The sequence below is a fragment of the Hyla sarda genome, chromosome 3 (genome assembly GCF_029499605.1).
Source record: "Hyla sarda isolate aHylSar1 chromosome 3, aHylSar1.hap1, whole genome shotgun sequence".
NCBI classification, from domain to species: Eukaryota; Metazoa; Chordata; class Amphibia; order Anura; family Hylidae; genus Hyla; species Hyla sarda.
In genome coordinates, this window is record NC_079191.1 from 191,121,394 (window position 1) to 191,141,643 (window position 20,250).

At 43.4% G+C, this 20,250-nt stretch overlaps 1 protein-coding gene across 1 annotated transcript in view; it reads left to right on the forward strand.

The window, feature by feature from the left end:
* GFRAL (GDNF family receptor alpha like) overlaps nt 1-11,855 on the forward strand; it is a 133,452-nt gene extending 121,597 nt beyond the window's left edge. The window contains exons 9-10 of the mRNA XM_056565748.1: nt 482-563; nt 10,386-11,855. Coding sequence (XP_056421723.1) covers nt 482-563; nt 10,386-10,455 — 152 coding nt within the window. The 3' untranslated portion in view covers nt 10,456-11,855. The remainder of the gene's footprint in view (nt 1-481; nt 564-10,385) is intronic.
* Nucleotides 11,856-20,250: the final 8,395 nt, after the last annotated feature.

A 20,250-nucleotide genomic window follows, 5' to 3' on the forward strand; every position in this document is an offset into this window, starting at 1 on the left:
GGACAAAGCATCATCACAGAAACAACGGCCGCCACAGAGAACCACACCAGTATGAAACCTACCATGTGCTCACTGCCAGAGGGCTGGGAGAATGGTAGGAGGAAACCCTTATGCAGTTTCTTGCTAATTAAAAACGCCTGGGCCAAACGGGTGGAGTGGAGTGCTGGCTGTGGAAGGAGGGAGAGACTACAATTGTGCAACACAAAAAGAGAAAGACAGCCGCACATCCACCATTTGTAATTTTATCTATTTGCTTCTCAGCATAATCTCAAAAACCAACAGGTTGTTAGTATACATTTTGATCAAAAAGTACAAGCCCACTCGCCACATTCTAACAATTGCCCGGAGTCTGAACGCTCAGATCTTGACCAATCAACACTTTTGATAAATCTTTAGGACATCAAAAGGTTTTTAAAGCAACAGGGTCACTTTAAATCATTCACATTTCTTATTCACCTGGAGTTGTTGTTTTGTCTTTTAGATGCTGTTTTTTATATCCTTATTTCTGGAATTATTCTTTTGACTTTAGTTCAGATTGTTCTATTGACTTTACTTCAAATACGGTAAGGACATCATTTGAGTTACAAAAACAATAATTTCCATTTATTGCATTCAATAGTGATAAAAATATATGAGCATCATTCTTTTTATTGAATATTTTTTAATTGAATATTAAATCAAGTTTTTATACTATTCAATGGATAATGAATGGATATATTTTTTTAAATAACCCTGAAACCCTGTTGTTTTCATTCTGGCCACTAGGCCTACTTTTAAGCTCAGACTTCCTGTTCTGTACAGATCATTTTCCAACAGTCTTATCCTTATCACAGTCAGGATTACACTGAAAAGGGTGTCCAGTAGATAGATAAGACAGAATCATAATATCTGTTGCTTAGAGTTTAGCTCCCCCCTCTCTGTAGAATTATCTCTACACAGTTCACAGAGCAAAGCCTCAACCCATTAAAGGGACTTTCTGTGCTATCAAAAATAGCTCAGGCAAGATAGACCTCTATTACCCTGAATACAAGACATAATTTCAATTTTTTTTTCACAATTTCAGTATGTGGTATAATCTGGGTTTATACATTTCTATAATAACTCTATTGTGCATTTATAAGCATGGGGCAAAATTGCTTACCTAATACTTCAGAAATTCTTACTATTTTGTTATGTACAAATAGGTTAAAAAAAGGTAATTTTAAATGCAATATTACATATATTGTTAGTATATAGTGAATGTCATTAGTAGAGATGAGCAAATCAGAGCTGACGAACCCGAATTCATTACGAATTTCATTAAAAAATTTGATTCACAACGAATGCGAATATCGCCGCGATTCGATCACTCGAATCACTTTATTAAACTCCATTTAGCGCCGCCCAGGTTCCAGGGCATCTGAGATGGCAGATCCTTATGTCAGTACATGGGGCAAGGCACACTGGGAAGGCGGGAAGGTAAGGCAGGAAGGCAGGTAGGCGGGATAGCCCTGAATCACATGCAGGATGCAGCCTATCAGCAGCCAGTCACCCCTGTTATGTCACAGCCCTATATAATCGGCAGCCATATTGCAGCTTGTCACTTCATTCATTACATTGCAGAGAGATAGAACGGACAGCCTGTGTGTGTGTGTTACACAGAGAAGCTTATTACAGCAGCGTTTCACCTCTTAGTCACATCAGCGTTCTGGTGGACAGAGAGCAGTGCATTTTTTTTTTTTCACTGAAAAGGATTTTTACTGCAGCCATTAACCTCACAGTCGCTTTGTAAATCATTGTATTACAGAGAGGGGCAGAGAGCTGTGTGTTGCCTCATGCATTTCAACAAGGTTCCTCAACTTCATGAACCTTAGCAGAGGAGGCAGGAGTAATTTTTCAGCGCAATTCAGTGTCTTTGTTTCACAACAAATCTACTGGTTATACTAGTCTGTAGATGGTATAATACCCAGCAGTCCATTACTAATAGCCTGTGAGAGAGTGCAATTTTGGGTTTATCACACAGCGACTGTGTACTACTGGTGTTGTGCAAAAATATGTATTTTTAAGCGTACTGTAGCACATTTAAGAGGTATACTATTTTGTACCTGTTAATCTGTCAAGGGCATACATACTGTGAAAGGACAGCCAAAAGTGGTGGTGTTTTACTCAAATAATTTTTGAAGCGTACAATAGTGCATTTTTCTGCCCTCAGAAGTACATACCACATACCTAAATCTAAGTAGTGTACTATTTTGTACCTGTTAAGGGCCTACATACTGTGAAAGGACAGCCAAACGTAATCACCGGCTTGTGTTTTACTCCAATTCATTTTTTAAGTGTACAGTAGTGCATTTTTCTGCCCTCATGAGCGCATACCACGTACATACATCTAAGTGTTGTACTATTTTTTTCCTGTTAATCTGTCAAGGGCCTACATACTGTGAAAGGAAAGCCAAAGGTAATCACCGGCTGGTGTTTTACTAAAATAAGTTTTTTTAAGTGTACCATAGCGCATTTTTCTGCCCTCATAAGTGCATACCACATACCTACATCTAAGTAGTGTACTATTTTGTACCTGTTAAACTCTCAAGGGCCTAGATACTGTGAAAGGACAGCCAATAGTACACACCTGCTGCTGTTGTAGACAAATAGTGTTTTATGCGTAGTGAAGCGTATTGTACTCCCCTCATATACGCAAAAGTATATCAGCCAGAATAGTGCCAGGACGTGCAAAGGTGTAAGCTAGCAGTCGTGTAGTGACCAGCAACCCAGCAGCCGTGATTGATCGGTTCATTTGGTCCTCCACTTCATCCCAAGTGACATCTAACACCCCCAGTCAACACTCGGTGAGTTTCTCGGACTCAACCATCAGTTGGCATGGCCCTCATGCTGCTGCTGCCACCTCCAGGCTCTGTCATTTAGCTGCTCTATGGTCTCCTCTTGCTAATGCTACTAACTCCAGGCTCTGTCATTGTGCTGCTCTATGGTCTCCTCTTGCTAATGCTACTAACTCCAGGCTCTGTCATTGTGCCGCCATATGGTCTCCTCATGCTGATGCTGCCATCTCCAGGCTCTCTCATTCTGCTGCTCGATGGTCTCCTCATTCTAATGCTACCACCTCCACGCTCTGTCATTGTGCCACCATATAGTCTCCTCATGTGGATGCTAACACTTCCAGGCTCTGTCATTGTGCCGCCATATGGTCTCCTCATGTTGATGCTACCACCTCCAGGCTCTTTAATTGTGCTGCTCTATGGTCTCCTCATGCTGATGCTACCACCTCCATTCTCTCTCATTGTGCTGCCATGGATACTGAAAAACATTAGATAAGGTGCTGATCCCCAGTTTCAGAAATTCCTCTGCATTTGGGTGACTTTCAGGACTCCTGATGCTGCTGCTGCCACCTCCACTCATTCAGGAAAGAACATGGTCTCCTCATGCTTCAGCCAACTCCAGGCTGTGCCATTCAGCCACTATTTGGTCTCCTCATGCTTCAGGCACCTCCAGTCTGTGCTATTCAGACACTATATGGTCTCCTCATGCTTCAGCCACCTACAGGCTGTGCCATTCAGACACTATATGGTCACCTCATGCTGCCACAAACTCCAGGCTGTGCAATTTAACCCCCATATGGTCTCCTCATGCTTCAGCCACCTCCAGGCTGTGCAATTCAGCCACTATATGGTCTCCCCATGCTTCAGCCACTTCCAGTCTGTGCAATTCAGACACTATATGGTCTCCTCATGCTTCAGCCACCTCCGGGCTGTGCCATTCAGCCACTATATGGTCACCTCATGCTGCTGCAAACTCCAGGGTGTGCCCTTCATCCACTATATGGTCTCTCCTCATGCTTCAGCGCCTCCAGGCTGTGTCATTCAGACACTATATGGTCCCCTCATACTGATGCCACCTCCAGGCTCTGTTGTTGTGCTGCCATGTGACTCCTTGTTAGATTTGGCCCTTTGTAACCACACGCCATGACCCGGGACACTAACACTTGGGAGTGTTAGCTAAAATTTAAATTTCAAAATCTTTCATTTCAATGGTCTCCTCATGCTTCTGCTAACACCAGGCTGTACCTTTCAGACACTATATCTTCTACTCATACTTCAGCCAACTCCAGACTGTGCCATTCAGCCACCATATGGTCTCCTCATACTGATGCCACCTCCAGGCTCTGTCATTGTATTGCCATGTGACATGTTACTCCTTGTTAGATTTGATCCTTTGTACTCACACGCCGGGGTCCGGGCGACTAAAACTTGGGAGTGTTAGCTAAAATTTCAATTTCAAAATCCTAAATTTCAATTTCAAAATTAAAAATTTTAAAATCTTACATTTCAATGGTTTCCTCATGCTTCTGCCAACTCCAGGCTGTGCCATTCAGACACTATATGGTCTCCTCATGCTTCAGCTATCTCCAGGCTGTGCCATTCAGACACTATATAGTCTTGTCATGCTTCAGCCACCTCCAGGCTGTGTCATTCAGACACTATATGGTCTCCTCATGCTTTTGCCGCCTCCAAGCTGTGTCATTCAGCCAATATATGGTTTACTGATGCTGTTGGACCTGGGACATTACCTACAAATATTTATGGTAGCACTAGCCAACATAATTCTTCAATTTTAATTTTAAAATTAATTTTTTAATCTTACGAATTGTGAAGCCCCAGTGCCTATTCATTCTACCGTCTGCTCCAGGCTCTGTCATTCAGCAACCATATGGTTTATTGATGCTGCTGGGCCTGGAACATTACCTTAAATTCCAATTCCAGGCTGTGTCATTCTGCGAGATTATGATCTCCTCATGCTGCTGCCACCTTTAGGCTCTGTCATTGTGCCACCATGTGACTTCTTGTTAGATTGGGTTTTGTAGTCATACAGTATTAGTTCAAAGTAAACACCGGGACATTAAACTTTGGAATCTAATATAAAACTTAAATAAAAAAAATCTCTATAATCTTATTAAGACTGAGGCCCTATGGGCGACAATGTCATATTACCTGTGGAATTATCACAAGAATCCAATGAAACAGCTTGGAGCAATAACAATGAACCATAGCTGATTAGATGAAACATTCGCACTTTCATAGTCAGGGGGGCACTGAGAGGCAGGGGCTGGAACAGGTGGTATCTCGTCTGGCGGAGGACCGCCAGCTCGATGCTCACCAGAATGGGTACTCAATTTTTTTTAGAAATGCTAATTAAATTAAATAAAAATGACATGAAAAAAATCTCTTTATTCTCTTCAAATCCAACACCATATGGTCTGCCTGCTGCCACATCAATGCTCTTCAGCAGTCATTCTAATAGCAATGCCTGTAATCTGCATGTCATACTGAATAACAGTATTATTTCGCTAACGCAGCACACTCCCTATGCATGTTAGAACAAAGCCAACTGTTCTACACTTCTGAGACAATGAAGAAAGTTAGCTGTAAGGCACTGCTACAAACGATATAGAGACAGGCTCGATTAGAGCAAAAAATAGTATCTTGTAAATGTGTGCAGGAATGAACTGCCGGATAATCAAAAAGCTGCCGGAATAGGGAGACTCAGGTGGTGCAGCTTCAGACAAGGTGCATATGTTGCAAACAGACTTCAAAGGCAAGAAGTGAGAAAGGAATCGCACTCACCACTCGGCATGTCCCAAAGTCATCAGATGTTTATTCCATATAAGATGATAGCAGCAAAATACAGGAACATTTCCTTGTAGCGGGTAGTGAGAGCAGCCGCTCTCGAGACGCAGGGGCACACAGGTGGGTGGCGACTAGTCTTGCGTCATCTGACGCTTCTTCCGGCCAGGTGTGTGCCAGTGTCAGTTTATGCCATATATACGCTAATTGAGGGGCATTTACTAAGGGGTTTAGTCATTTTTTTCTGACTATTTTTGGCGCAAAATTGTCGCAATTGCGCCTACCCTATAAATTGTGCGACTTTCCCTAGCAAGAGCTAGAAAGTCAAATTTTTTTTTCCCGCTTAATTTACGCAAGTTTTCAGTTTTTACTTGCAGTGGTCAGGAATTTATTAACTGAGACAGTCGCAGTTGCGCAATAAACTGTCGCAACGGCCATAAAAATTGACTAAATTTACTCCAGCTCCAACATGGAGCAGGAAAAGCTACTGCCGCCCGGGCTCCGACATACTTTCTCCCCGCTACCCTCACTGCTCTACCGGGACACTGCAGTGATTTACATCCCCCCCCCCCCCCTCTCACCTGCCAGCGCCACACAACTCCCATCTGTCTGCTGTTGCAAGACTACAAGTCCCAGCATGCCCTTACAGTGAGGACATGCTGGGAGTTGTAGTCTTGTAGCAGCGGGAGACAAGGGGGGGGATAGCGGGGAGGCCGTATGAGGAGCCCGGGCGGGAGACAAGGGGGGGTGGGTAGCGGGGAGACCGTATGCGGAGCCCGGACGGGAGACAAGGGGGGGGGGGGGGTAGCGGGGAGACCGTATGAGGAGCCCGGACGGGAGACAAGGGGGGGGGGGGTAGCGGGGACACCGTATGAGGAGCCCGGGCGGCTGCACTGTAATGTCAGCCCGGGCTCCTGCCCTGAGAGCCATAGGCTTTGGCTGTCAGGGCATGCTGGGTGTTGTAGTTTTGCAACAGCTGGAGGGCCACAGTTTGCAGACCACTGGTGTGTGGTCTGTAAACTGTAGTCCTCCAGCTGTTGCAAAACTAAACAGCTGAAGGGGAGAGGCGAAAATGTTCACTTACCCTTCCGAGGCTCCAGCGACGATCGCTGACGGAGATTGTCGCGCGGCAGTGTCGTGCAGCGCTGGATCCTACGGAAGCCGGTAAGTTGCGCAAGCTTCCCAACCAGTGTGCCTCCAAATGTTGCAAAACTACAACTCCCAGCATGCCTGAACACCCTTTGGCTGTCCAGGCATGCTGGGAATTGTAGTTTTGCAACAGCTGGAGGCACCCTTGTTGGGAAACACTGGCCTAAAACAGTGTTTCCCAATCAGGGTGCCTCCAGATGTTGCAAGACTACAACTCCCAGCATGCCTAGACAGCCATTGGCTGTCCAGGCATGCTGGGAGTTGTAGTTTTGCAACAGCTGGAGGGCCACAATTTGCAGACCACTGGTTTGTGGTCTGTAAACTGTAGTCCTCCAGCTGTTGCAAAACTAAACAGCTGAAGGGACCGGCGAAGACGTTCACTTACCCTTCCGAGGCTCCAGCGACGATCGCTGTCGGAGATCGTCGCGCGGCAGTGTCGTGCAGCGCTGGATCCTACGGAAGCCGGTAAGTTGCGCAAGCTTCCCAACCAGTGTGCCTCCAAATGTTGCAAAACTACAACTCCCAGCATGCCTGGACAGCCTTTGGCTGTCCAGGCATGCTGGGAGTTGTAGTTTTGCAACATCTGGAGGCACCCTGGTTGGGAAACACTGGCCTAAAACAGTGTTTCCCAACCAGGTTGCCTACAGATGTTGCAAGACTACAAGCCCCAGCATGCCTGGACAGTCAAAGGCTGTCCAGGCATGCTGGGAGTTGTAGTCTTGCAACATCTGTAGGCAACCTGGTTCGAAAACACTGGCCTAAAACAGTGTTTCCCAACCAGGGTGCCTCCAGATGTTGCAAGACTACAACTCCCAGCATGCCTGGACAGCCTTTGACTGTCCAGGCATGCTGGGGCTTGTAGTCTTGCAACATCTGTAGGCAACCTGGTTGGGAAACACTGTTTTAGGCCAGTGTTTCCCAACCAGGTTGCCTCCAGATGTTGCAAAACTACAACTCCCAGCATGCCTAGACAGCCTTTGACTGTCCAGGCATGCTGGGGCTTGTAGTTTTGCAACATCTGGAGGCACCCTGGTTGGGAAACACTGGCCTAAAACAGTGTTTCCCAACCAGGGTGCCTCCAGATGTTGCAAAACTACAAGTCCCAGGTTGGGAAACACTGTGCCCGGCCTCCGCCCCACCTTACTGTAAGGGCATGCTGGGAGTTGTAGTCCTGCAGCTGGGGGGCAGGGGACAAGCTTGTCACTTGCCCACACATCTCCTGCACCACACAACTACAACTCCCAGCATGTCCTTACTGTAAGGGCATGCTGGCAGTTGTAGTCGTGCGGGGCGGGAGATGTGTGAGCAGATGATAATAAATGTACTAACCCATTTTTTTTGTTTTCTTCTCATTTCAGATCCGTGTATCCTGTGGACTCCTTCGGATTCGGTGGACTACTTCGATGACCAGCGTTTTTCTTTGTTTGATTTTAATAAAATGGTTAACGAGGGCTTGTGGGGGAGTGTTTTTTGTAATAAATTTTTTTTAAAACCTGTTGTGTTTTTTTCTTACTTTACTAGACAGGCTTAGTAGTGGAAGCTGTCTTATAGACAGAGTCCATTACTAACCTGGGCTTAGCGCTAGCCACAAAAACAGCTAGCGCTAACCCCCTATCATTACCCCGGTACCCAACGCCACAGGGGTGCCGGGAAGAGCTGATACCAACAGGCCTGGAGCGTCAAAAATGGCGCTCCTGGGCCTAGGCGGTAACAGGCTGGCGTTATTTAGGCTGGGGAGGGCTAGTAACAATGGTCCTCGCCCACCCTGGGAACGTCAGGCTGTTACTGTTTGGTTGGTATTTGGCTGAGAATGAAAATAGGGGGGACCCTATGCGTTTTTTTTTTTAAATAAATAATTAAATATATTAAAAAAACGCATAGGGTGCCCCCTATTTTTATTCTCAGCCAAATACCAACCAAACAGTAACAGCCTGACGTTACCAGGGTGGGCGAGGACCATTGTTACTGGCCCTCCCCAACCTAAATAACGCCAGCCTGTTACCGCCTAGGCTCAAGAGCGCCATTTTTGACGCTCCGGGCCTGTTGGTACCGGCTCTTCCCGACACCCTTGTGGTGTTGGGTACCGGGGTAATAATTGAGGGTTAGCGCTAGCTGTTTTTGTGGCTAACGCTAAGCCCGGCTTAGTAATGGACTCAGTCTATAAGACAGCTTCCACTACTAAGTCTGTCTAGTAAAGTAAAATAAAAAAAACACAACAGGTTTAAAAAAAAATTTATTACAAAAAAACACTCCCCCACAAGCCCTCGTTAACCATTTTATTAACATAAAGCAAAGAAAAACGCTGGTCGTCGAAGTAGTCCACCGAATTCGAAGGAGTCCACAGGATACACAGATCTGTAGAAGAAGTAACCAAAAAAAAAAAAGTGTAAGTACATTTAGGGAGAAAAAAACTGTGTTAAAAAAATGTAATAAACACACACACACACACACACACACTAAACACCGTTTACCACTTCTGAGCCATGACTACAATTTACAGTGATCCCTCAACTTACAATGGCCTCAACATACAATAGTTTCAACATACAATGGTCTTTTCTGGACCATCCTAAATTGAAACCAGACTCAACATACAATGCTACAGACAGTCCAGATCTGTGAAACGTGTCAATGGCTGGAAGAACCAACCAATCAAAATGGGCATTCACTGGTAAAACCCCTGTATTACTGAAGTGTATGCACTGACTGGTGTCTGGTATTACATGTTCTGTACTCTTTACCTGTATCAGGGTTAGCTGCTCTTTTGGACACCAGGTGAGGGCGACTCCATTACTTGTTTGGGACATTGCCTGTACTGTACAGGACCCCTGAAGACGCTCCTGTCCTCTACATAGACCAGTGTTTCCCAATCAGGGTGGCCCCATCTTTTGCAAAACTACAACTCCCAGCATGCCCGGACAGCCTTTGGCTGTCCAGGCATGCTGGGAGTTATAGTTTTGCAACTGCTGGAGGCTCCCTGCTTGGGAAACACTGACATAGACAGTAATTTACAGCTCCCAGCAGATCTTTATTACTTTTATATGTAAGGATTTGCTTTATCTATATTAGTTATCTACTTATTTTTCTTTGTCACTTTTTCCTATTTTGGATGACATTTTGGTGCCTTTAGAACCAATTACCACGTTTCCATAGAGTTATGGTCTCAACATACAATGGTTTCAACTTACAATGGTTTTCCTGGAACCAATTAATATTGTAACTTGAGGGAGCACTGTAGTTATTGAATTATTTAGATGTGGTGAAAAAGCTAAAAAAAAACTCAAAAACAAAAGATCCAGAAGGAAACCAGCAGCCGAACCTATTCAGACAGCAGGAAAAAGGGACAGACTATTTTATCTACTACATGAAGTAAATTTCCCACTTTTGCCTATGTGTGCCAAATTTATTAATGCTGTGCATCAATTTAGTAAATTTGTCACACATAGTCAAAAATGAAGTAGAAAAAAACAGGGTAAAAACCAGACTACATAGTAAAAGATTAGTAAATGCCCCTTATTGTCTTTATTTTCTAAATACTTTCTTTGACATTATTAACTTAACCAATAAACATTGATTCTATATAAATGTATGTAAATAATTTTTTGTTTGTTTTTCTTACAGGGCTTGTAAAGCGCAGAAAAAAACTGCTGCTCAGCGAGGAAATGTATCTCAAAGCTTAATAAATTCTTAGTTATTGTAAAATGCTGCATATTGACACAGATGTCATATGTTAAGGATATCTAAGCCAATTTAGAATCATGTTTTAGTACTTGAGCTTTAGTTTAGCTTTACTTTCACAGTACAAGAGATATATTCAATAAATCATTGTAGTGACTTGTTTTATGCATGTAAGGTTGTATCACAGGTATCTGCTGCTTTAACAAGCCTGTGTAAGAAGAAGGGGGTGGTTTTATCATTCAAACACATTGTAAGTCTGGGGGAAAATGAATGAGTGCTTAGTGTATTGTAATAGATTAATTGTGAATTTATTGTATTATATTGAAAAATATATATAACTTTTTTTTTTTAATTAATTTTTAGAATAAAATGATGCTTATTAAAACAAATGAGGCCAGGTTCATCCTGTGCAGAATTATAAATATCTTTTCAGCCAAATGAAAAAATGGATATATATATAGTAAGGTTAGATCCATTAAATGACACCCATAGAGTGTGTGGGCCCAAGTAGCCATGTGCATTGAAGACAGAATGAGAAGAGGCCAGATACCAGTCTTTTAAACATCTAGATAAAACTGACATGTAGGCAGTGTGCCACCTTGCACCAGGCACTTCTGGGGTTTGATGATGGGATCCCATGATTTAATCAAGGGGTGATGATCAGTTGCCATGACAGGTAGAGGTGCCTTCTGAAGACCTTCATGACTGCCATGACAAGACCTCTCTACAGCCTGCCTATAGCAGCTGCAAAAGAAGCATAGGCGTTTGACAGTTTACTGCAATACATATGTATGAAAGTGAACTGTACAAACGATTGCATAGTGAAGTTTCTTTTTTACCAGGACCTCATATGTAGTTTAAAAAAATCCCGTATACAGTAATATTAATTCATATAACCCTTTCCCCATTTTCAAAATAAAAAAATAAAGATAAAACCACCCACTTAACCCCTTATAAAAATAGTTCATTTGGCATTGCAGTATGGTGAGATCACACCAGGTGAAGTGTGTACCCCCCACCTCCACCCCCGTTGAGCTGGATGGCAAATCTGTGTTTTTCCCTCCATAGACTTATATAGTAAAAGGGTTAGGTTTGCGTGACAGCAGGGGAGTAAGGAACTTCAGAACTTTGACCTGATGCAATCACAAATTTTGACATGCCTCTATGACAAATAACAGTTATACCTAAAAAGAGCAAATAGTCCTTCTAGGGAGAAAACATATTAAAAACACAGTACAAAAAATACTTGTGCTGTATGTCATAAAGGTTCTGCTAAAGCCTGGCATTGCTGACTGTAAAGCCCACACACACGATATGGGTCTTATTATGTAAACAACGAAACACAACAAAAATGAAAAATATGGGAACACAGCTTCAATTTGTACTGCAATTGATAATTTTGATAATTTCTAGATTTTATTAGTGCTATGTATCTTATGGTATATATATATATATATATATATATATATATATATATATATATATATATATACTATTAAAGGGAAGTTAAAAGGAAATCTTTGACTATAGCTTTAATGACTATATGCATTGAATAAATATTGTTCCAAAATTGTCTACAGAATCTTATTGGTTTTTCCATTTTGTTAGCTTTAAATTGGATACATTACTTTGTGTTAACCTATCTATATATATAAAACTTAATGTGTGTATGTGTCTGTGTGTGTATGTGTGTATATTCCAGCATCATGTCCAAATGGCTAAAGATATTAACATGAAACTTGGCACACATGTTACTTATATGTCAACAAAAAACATAGGATAGGTAACTTAACCCTTACCCACCCCCATTTGCCAGGGTTGGGGTTTTGTTTAAAGCCCCATACAAGTCTATGGGAAATATATGTTACTGCATAACTTCCAAACGGCTGGAGATATTTTGATAATACTTGGTCACATGTTACTTATATGTCCACTTAAAATATAGGATAGTTAATTTAACCCTTAACTTACCCCATTTGTGAGGGTCGGGGTTTTTGTTTAAAGTCCCATGCAAATCAATGGGAAATGTATGTTCCCACATAACTTCCATACGGCTGGAGATATTTCAATACCTGGTACATATATTATGGGTCGAGATAGGAGGTCGAGATAGGAGGACGGGATAGGAGGACGGGATAGGAGGACGGGATAGGAGGACGGGATAGGAGGACGGGATAGGAGGTCGGGATAGGAGGTCGAGATAGGAGGACGGGATAGGAGGACGGGATAGGAGGTAGAGATAGGGGGTTGAGATAAGAGGACAGGATAGGAGGACGGGATAGGAGGACGGGATAGGAGGTCAAGATAGGAGGATGGGATTGGAGGACAGCATAGGAGGTCAGGATAGGAGGTCAGGATAGGAGGACGAGATAGGAGGACGGGATAGGAGGTCGGGATAGGAGGTCAGGATAGGAGGTCAGGATAGGAGGTCGAGATAGGAGGTTGGGATATGAGGTTGTGATATGAGGACGGGATATGGGGTTGGGATATGACAACAATATATGAGGACGGGATATGAAGTCAAAAGCTTCCTCTGTTGATTTTCCTCCACAACAAGGATTAGGAAGGAAAAACCGGGCAACGCCGGGTACTCAGCTAGTCTATACATATAAAACTCAATGTGTGTGTGTATGTGTGTATGTTCCAGCATCACGTCCAAACAGCTAAAGATATTAACATGAAACTTGGCACACATGTTACTTATATGTCAACAACAAACATAGGATAGGTGATTTTATCCTTACTCACCCCCATTTGCCAGGGTCGGGGTTTTTGTTAAAAGTCCCATACAAGTCTATGGGAAATATATGTTACTGCATAACTTCCAAACGGCTGGAGATATTTCGATAATACTTGGTCACATGTTACTTATATTCCACTTAAAATATAGGATAGTTAATTTAACCCTTAACTACCCCCATTTGTGGGGGGGCAGGGTTTTTGTCTAAAGTCCCATGGAAATCAATGGGAAATGTATGATCCCACATAACTTCCGTACGGCTGGAAATATTTCAATAATACCTGGTACACATATTACTTATATGTCAAATAAAAAGATATGATAGTTAAATTAACCCTTACCTATACCCTTATATAAAAGATTGTTTTTTGTTTCAAGTCCCATGCAAGCATGTGGGACTTCCAGTACCTTACTCCACAAGCTCCACTCTGCATCTCCTGCTGAATGTGTCAATCCGGCTTGCAAGCCACACCCCATCTCATGAAGACATACCCATATTTTAAGCCCCACCCCTTTTATTGTCTACCCTTTTTTGTGCATCCATCTGGCTTGCAAATCACGCCCAGTCCCACAAAGCCATGTCCTCTTCTATTTTCAGCTCACAATATCTTTATCACAAATCAGTCCCACTTGAGGACAGATATGAGGATGGGTCATAAGGACGGGATATGAGGTCGGGATATAAGGACGGGATATGAGGTCGGGATATGAGGATCGGATATAAGGACGGTATATCAGGTCAGGGTATAGACGGAATGTGAGTCGAGATATGAGGACAGGATTTGAGGACGGGCTATGAGGTCGGGATATGAGAATGGGAAATTATTGGCGTTTTTCTCCCATAGAAGTCTATGGGAGTAGAACAACGCCAAGAAAAACAACACATTGGTTTTAACTTTGAAATTTTAGCAGGCGGTTCTTATCCTTCTTTGGACTTTAGCGATCCAAAAAAGTGATAAAGATACCTTTTTTAATAAAATCTCGTAGGGTACCATTAAAAAAAAAGATAATAAAAAAGATACAGTAGTGATTAGAGATAAGCGAATCGAAAATGACGAACCCGAATTCGTTAGGAATTTCATGAAATATTCGATTTGTAACGAATGCGAATATCGCCGTGATTCTATCGTGCAAATTGCTTCAGTTAACTCCATTTACTGCAGTCCAGGCTCCACGTCATCTAAAATGGCAGATCCACATGTCAGTACATAGGGCAAGGAAAGCTGGGAAGCCGGGAAGGCAAGGCGGGAAGGGAAGTAGGGAGGATGACCATGAATCACATACAGGATGCAGCCCATCAGTAGCCAGTCACCCCTGTGATGTCACAGCCCTATATATTCCACAGCCATTTTCGTCATATCATTTATTACACTGCATAGAGATACGACGGACATCGCTGTGTGTGTGTTACACAGAAAAGCTCATTCCAGCAGCATTTCACATCCTAGTAACATCAGCTTTCTGGTGGACAGAGAGCAGTGTTTTCTTCCCTGAAAAGGATTTTTACTGCAGGCATTAACCTCTCAGTCACTTTCTTCAGCATTGTATTACAAAGAGGGGTGGATAGCTGTGTGTTGCCTCATACATTTCAACAAGCTGCCTCAACTTCATAAACTTTAGCAAAGGAGGCAGGAATAATTTGTCAGCGCAATTCTGTATTTTTGCTCCACAGCAAATCATCTGCTGGTTATACTAGTATGTAGACGGTATAATACCCAGCAGTCCATTCCTAATAGTCATTGACAGAGTGCAATTTTGTTTTTAGTACATACCTTTTTTTTGTGCTGCAGCACTGTTGTGTACTTCTGGTGTTGTGTAAAAATAAGTTTTTTTTTTCACCGTTTTGTACCGCATTTTTCTGCCCTCATAAGTGCATACCACATACCTACATCTAAGTAGTGTGCTATTTTAAACCTGTTAATCTGTCAAGGGCCTAGTTACTGTAGAATTCCAGGCAAAAGTACTCACCAGTTGCTGTTTTTACTAAAATACTTCTTTCAAGTGTACTGTACCGCATTTTTCTGCCCTCATAAGTGCATACCACATACCTACATATAAGTGGTGTACTATTTTGTGCCTGTTAATCTGTCAAGGGCCTAGATACTGTGAAAAGACAGCCAAAAGAAATCACCGGCTGGTGTTTTACTCCAATACAATTATTAAGCGTACTGTAGCACATTTTTCAGCCCTCATAAGTGCATACCACATACCTACATCTAAGTAGTGTACTATTTTGTACCTGTTAATCTGTCAAGGGCCTAGATACTGTGAAAGTCCAGGTAAAAGTTATCACCAAAACCTATATAAATAAGGCCACTAAATAATCACCAAAAAAAACATTAACGAGTCAGAAACTCAGGCAAAGATTTAAATCCATACCCAATAACCAAATAAATATTTATAAAATGTATCTACATTACTTTAAAATTTAATTCATATTGACAACAAGAAAACCCACCATAAAAAAACATATAACACTCAGACATGATAAAAAAAAATGGCAGTGGGGGAACACTGAGTAAATCGAATTGATGAATATCACTCCCGGACGAAGCAGGGTGAAACGCGTTGGAGTGTGAGGTGGGGGGAACACTGGAGTAAGTCTGTATACATTCTGTATTAGATCCTTATGCTGCCCATGTGCAGCAATCTCTGTCTATATAACTGCATTATGGATATCATGTGATGGGAGGTATGCTGGCCATGGATGGATCATCTCTTTAATACTATTGTGCACCCTCTGCATTTATTATATTTATATATATATATTAACTGTATACTTGAAAGAAAGTGCTTTTTAAGTTTCTGATCTTCAGCCATAGTTAAGTTTTCTGCCCTCATAAGTGCATACCACATACCCACATCTAAGTAGTGGACTATTTTGTACCTGTTAATCTGTCAAGGGCCTACATACTGTGAAATGTCAGCCAAAAAATAATCACCTGTTGGTGTTTTACTCCAAGACAATTATTAAGCGTACTGTAGCGCATTTTTCTGCCCTCATAAGTGCATACCACATTCCTACATCTAAGTAGAGTACTATGTTGTACCTGTTAATCTGTCAAGGGCCTGGATACTGTGAAAGGCCAGGCAAAAGTACTCACCGCCTGGTGTTTTTCTTAAGATACTTTTTTAAGTGTACTGTAGCGCATTTTTCTGCCCTCTTAATTGCATACCACATACGTACATCTAAGTGGTGTACTATTTTGTACCTGTTAAACTGTCAAGGGCCTAGATACTGTGAAAGGACAGGCAAAAGTACTCACCGGCTGGTCAAATAATTTTTTAACCCCTTAAGGACGCAGCCCTTTTTCACCTTAATGACTGAGCCCTTTTTTGAAATTCTGACCACCGTCGCTTTACGAATTAATTAGAGATGAGCGAATTTTTCAGAAATTCTATTTGGCCGATTCACCGAATTTTCCGCAAAAGTTCGCTTTGATCCGAATTTTTTCGCGGCAAATCTATATTAAAAAAGGCTATTTCTAGCCTACATACAGCCTTTATAGGGGTATAGAACACTTTGCTGTGTTCTAAAACGCATATGGAGTGTGCTGGGTTAGTGAAATAATACTGTTATTCAGAATAACATGCAGATTACCGGCATCGCTTTTAGAATCACTGCCGCACAGCAGCACAATGACAGAGCCTGGTGGTGGCATCAGTGTAAGGAGACCATATAGTGACTGAATGACAGCGTGGAGGTGTTCGCAGCATGAGGAGACCATTTAGTGGCTGAATGGCACAGCATTGAGGTGTTGGCAGCATGAGGAGACCATATAGTGGCTTAATGACACAGCATGGACATGTTGGCAGCATGAGGACACCATATAGTGGCTGAATGACACAGCTTGGATGAAGCTGAAGCATGAGGACACCATATAGTGGCTGAATGACACAGCATGGAGGTGTTGTCAGCATGTGGAGACCATATAGTGGCTTAATGACACATCATGGACATGTTGGCAGCATGAGGACACCATATAGTGACTGAATGACACAGCTTGGATGAGGCTGAAGCATGAGGACACCATATAGTGGCTGAATGATACAGAATGGAGGTGTTGGCAGCATGAGGACACCATATAGTGGCTGAATGGCACAGTGTGGAGGTGTTGGCAGCATGAGAACACCATATAGTGGCTGAATGACACAGCTTGGATGAAGTTGAAGCATGAGGACACCATAAAGTGGCTGAATGACACAGCATGGAGGTGTTGGCAGCATGAGGAGACCATATAGTGGCTTAATGACACAGCATGGACATGTTGGCAGCATGAGGACACCATATAGTGGCTGAATGACACAGCTTGGATGAGGGTGAAGCATGAGGACACCATATAGTGGCTGAATGACACAGCATGGAGGTGTTGGCAGCATGAGGAGACCATATAGTGGATGAATGGCACAGCCCGGAGTTGCCAGCAGCATGAGTAGGCACTAGGCCTTCACAATCCCTAAGATTAAAAGATTAATTAAGAAATTTAAACCAAAGATTTTGGAAAGCGGGTGCTACCTATGAGAAAATTTGAAATTACCAGACCCAGGCCCCACAGCGGCATCAGTAACCCATATATTGCCTGAACGACACAGCCTGGAGTTGGCTAATGCACGAGTACACACCAGGGCTTCACAATCCCTCCAAAAAAACACATCAATTTTTGAAATTTTTGAAAAAGATTTTGGATAGTGGGTGCTACCCATGAGAAAATGTGAAATTAACAGACCCAGGCCCAGCAGCGCCATCATTTTTTTATTTGAAATTTAAAACAAACTTTGCGTGTCCTGGACCCCAGCATGTGGGTACGAAGGACCAAATCCAACAAGCCCCCACAGGGCTCATGTGGCCGTGAGATTTAGGCGAAACGTCTCCATTTCCCTGACCGGCCATTGCTTCCAAGACTTCTCGCCAAGGCAAACCATGTGAAGAACAGCGTGACACCGCCGTGACCTGCACACATGTAAGGGCCACTGAGACTTGTCCGGGCAGTGGAGGCTTAAGACACAGAGGAGGATGTGGAGGCGGAATAGCACACTGTCGCAGGACCAACGGGTGGACAGAGTGTAGCAGGAAGCAGCATTGAGTACACACCAGGGCTTCAGAATATTTACTGTGATAATTATCAGAAAATTTGAAAAAAACACTACCCAAGAGTGTTTAATAACCCCATACATTGCACCATAAATGTTGAAATTTTAATTAAGCATGTATGTATGTATTTCAAAAATCCTAAAATTAAAGGCCCAAGCCCAGAAGCATCAGGAAGTCAAGTACTTCCTGAAAGACACAGGAGCAGTCAGGAGTAGGCATCAGCAATACCCAAGAGGCTTTAATAACCCCTTACATTGCACGATCACTCGCGAGATCGAGCAATAACAGGTGTGTTATGCCCTCAGATGTCCGGGGCTGCACGCACGCTACACTGAACGGACCAGCGTGTGTCTATCTTTCACCGACAGGTGCGGGGAACCTGCTGAACCCCCCTTCGCGATAGGGATTGCAATCATTTGCCAGGAAAGAAGAATCACAACTAAGCGCCGGTCATAAGCTGGGGTTCATTAAGTCCCTGCCCTTTGTACACACCGCATGTCTCTACTACCGATTGGATGGTTTAGTGAGGTCCTCGGATCGGCCCTGGCGGGGTAGGAGAAGGCCCTAGCAGAGCGCCGAGAATTTAAAGATCATTGTTGAAATTAGCATTAAGCATGTATTAGCTGCTGCTAAACTTCCAAAAAGTTAAGGCCCAAGGTCTGAGGCATCAGGGAGGCAATTATTTCCTGATAGACACAGAATGAGTCAGGAGCAGTAATTCGCAGTACACAAGAGGGTTTCATAACCAACCCCTTACATTTAAAGATCAATGTTGAAATTTGCATTAAGCATGTATTTAGCTAGTGCAAAACATCCAAAAATTCAAGGCCTGAGGCATCAGGGAGGCAAGTAGTTCCCGAAAGACACAGAATGAGTCAGGAGCAGTCATTCGCATGTACCCAAGAGGGTTTCATAACAATCCCCTTACATTTAAAAGTCAATGTTGAAATTTGCATTAAAGTGTAGCTCCCACCATCCATTTTTTCTTTCTTTCTGTCCCTGCCTATTGCCCATCTCTCCCTAACCCCCTCCATCCCTTTACATTTTTTTTTTACTATATTAAAATCCCTTTTTGTCTGCCTGGTGGCGTGCTCACTACCAGGCAGACTTCCCCAGCAGGCACCACGTCACTGATGCCTGCTGGAGCCGGCACTTCCGCCCTTAGCTCACTATACAGGGTGCCTCCAGCTGTTTCACCACTACAACTCCCAGCTTGCCCTAACATCTACTGGCTGTCAGGGCATTCTGGGAGTTGTAGTGGTGAAAAAGCTGGAGGCACCCTGTGGTGAAAACAATAACTTTATTAGTGCAGCAGTGCTACTTCGGGAGCAGCAGCAGCAGCGGTGGCGGCGGCGGCACTCTCCCGAACCCCGCTCCCCACCCCCATACCTCTAGTGCTGAGCGGCGGCACTCCCCGGAACCCCGCTTCCCCCACCCCATTCCTCCAGTGAGGAAGACTTACCAGAGGATCAATGAGCTGCCTCCGGACAGGGTAACGGCCTCCGGACAGGGTAAGGGGGGGGGGGGGGCGGGGCCGCGCGCGAGGCCAGTGGAGCTGGCCAATGCACGCAGCCCCAGCTATTAGCGTGCTCGCTCTCGCCTGTCTGATTGACAGGCGCGAGCGAGCACCGCAGTGACTGGATTTCGACTCATTTGCCAGGCTGAAATGAGTCGAAATCCAGTAGTGACGTCACTGCAGAATGCATTCGGCCACTAGGAGGGCGACCCCTAGTGGCCGAATTTAAAAGTGATTTTAAACTTGTTTAAAATCACTTTTTTTAATTAAAGTATATTAGAGATATGTTGTAGTACTTAAGTACTACAACATATCAATTTTTAGATTTCATGACAGTGCCCATTTAAGCATGTATTTAGCTACTGCTAAACATCCAAAAATTGAAGGCCCAAGGCCTGAGGCATCAGGGAGGCAAGTAGTTCCCGAAAGACACAGAATGAGTATGGAGCAGGCATTCACA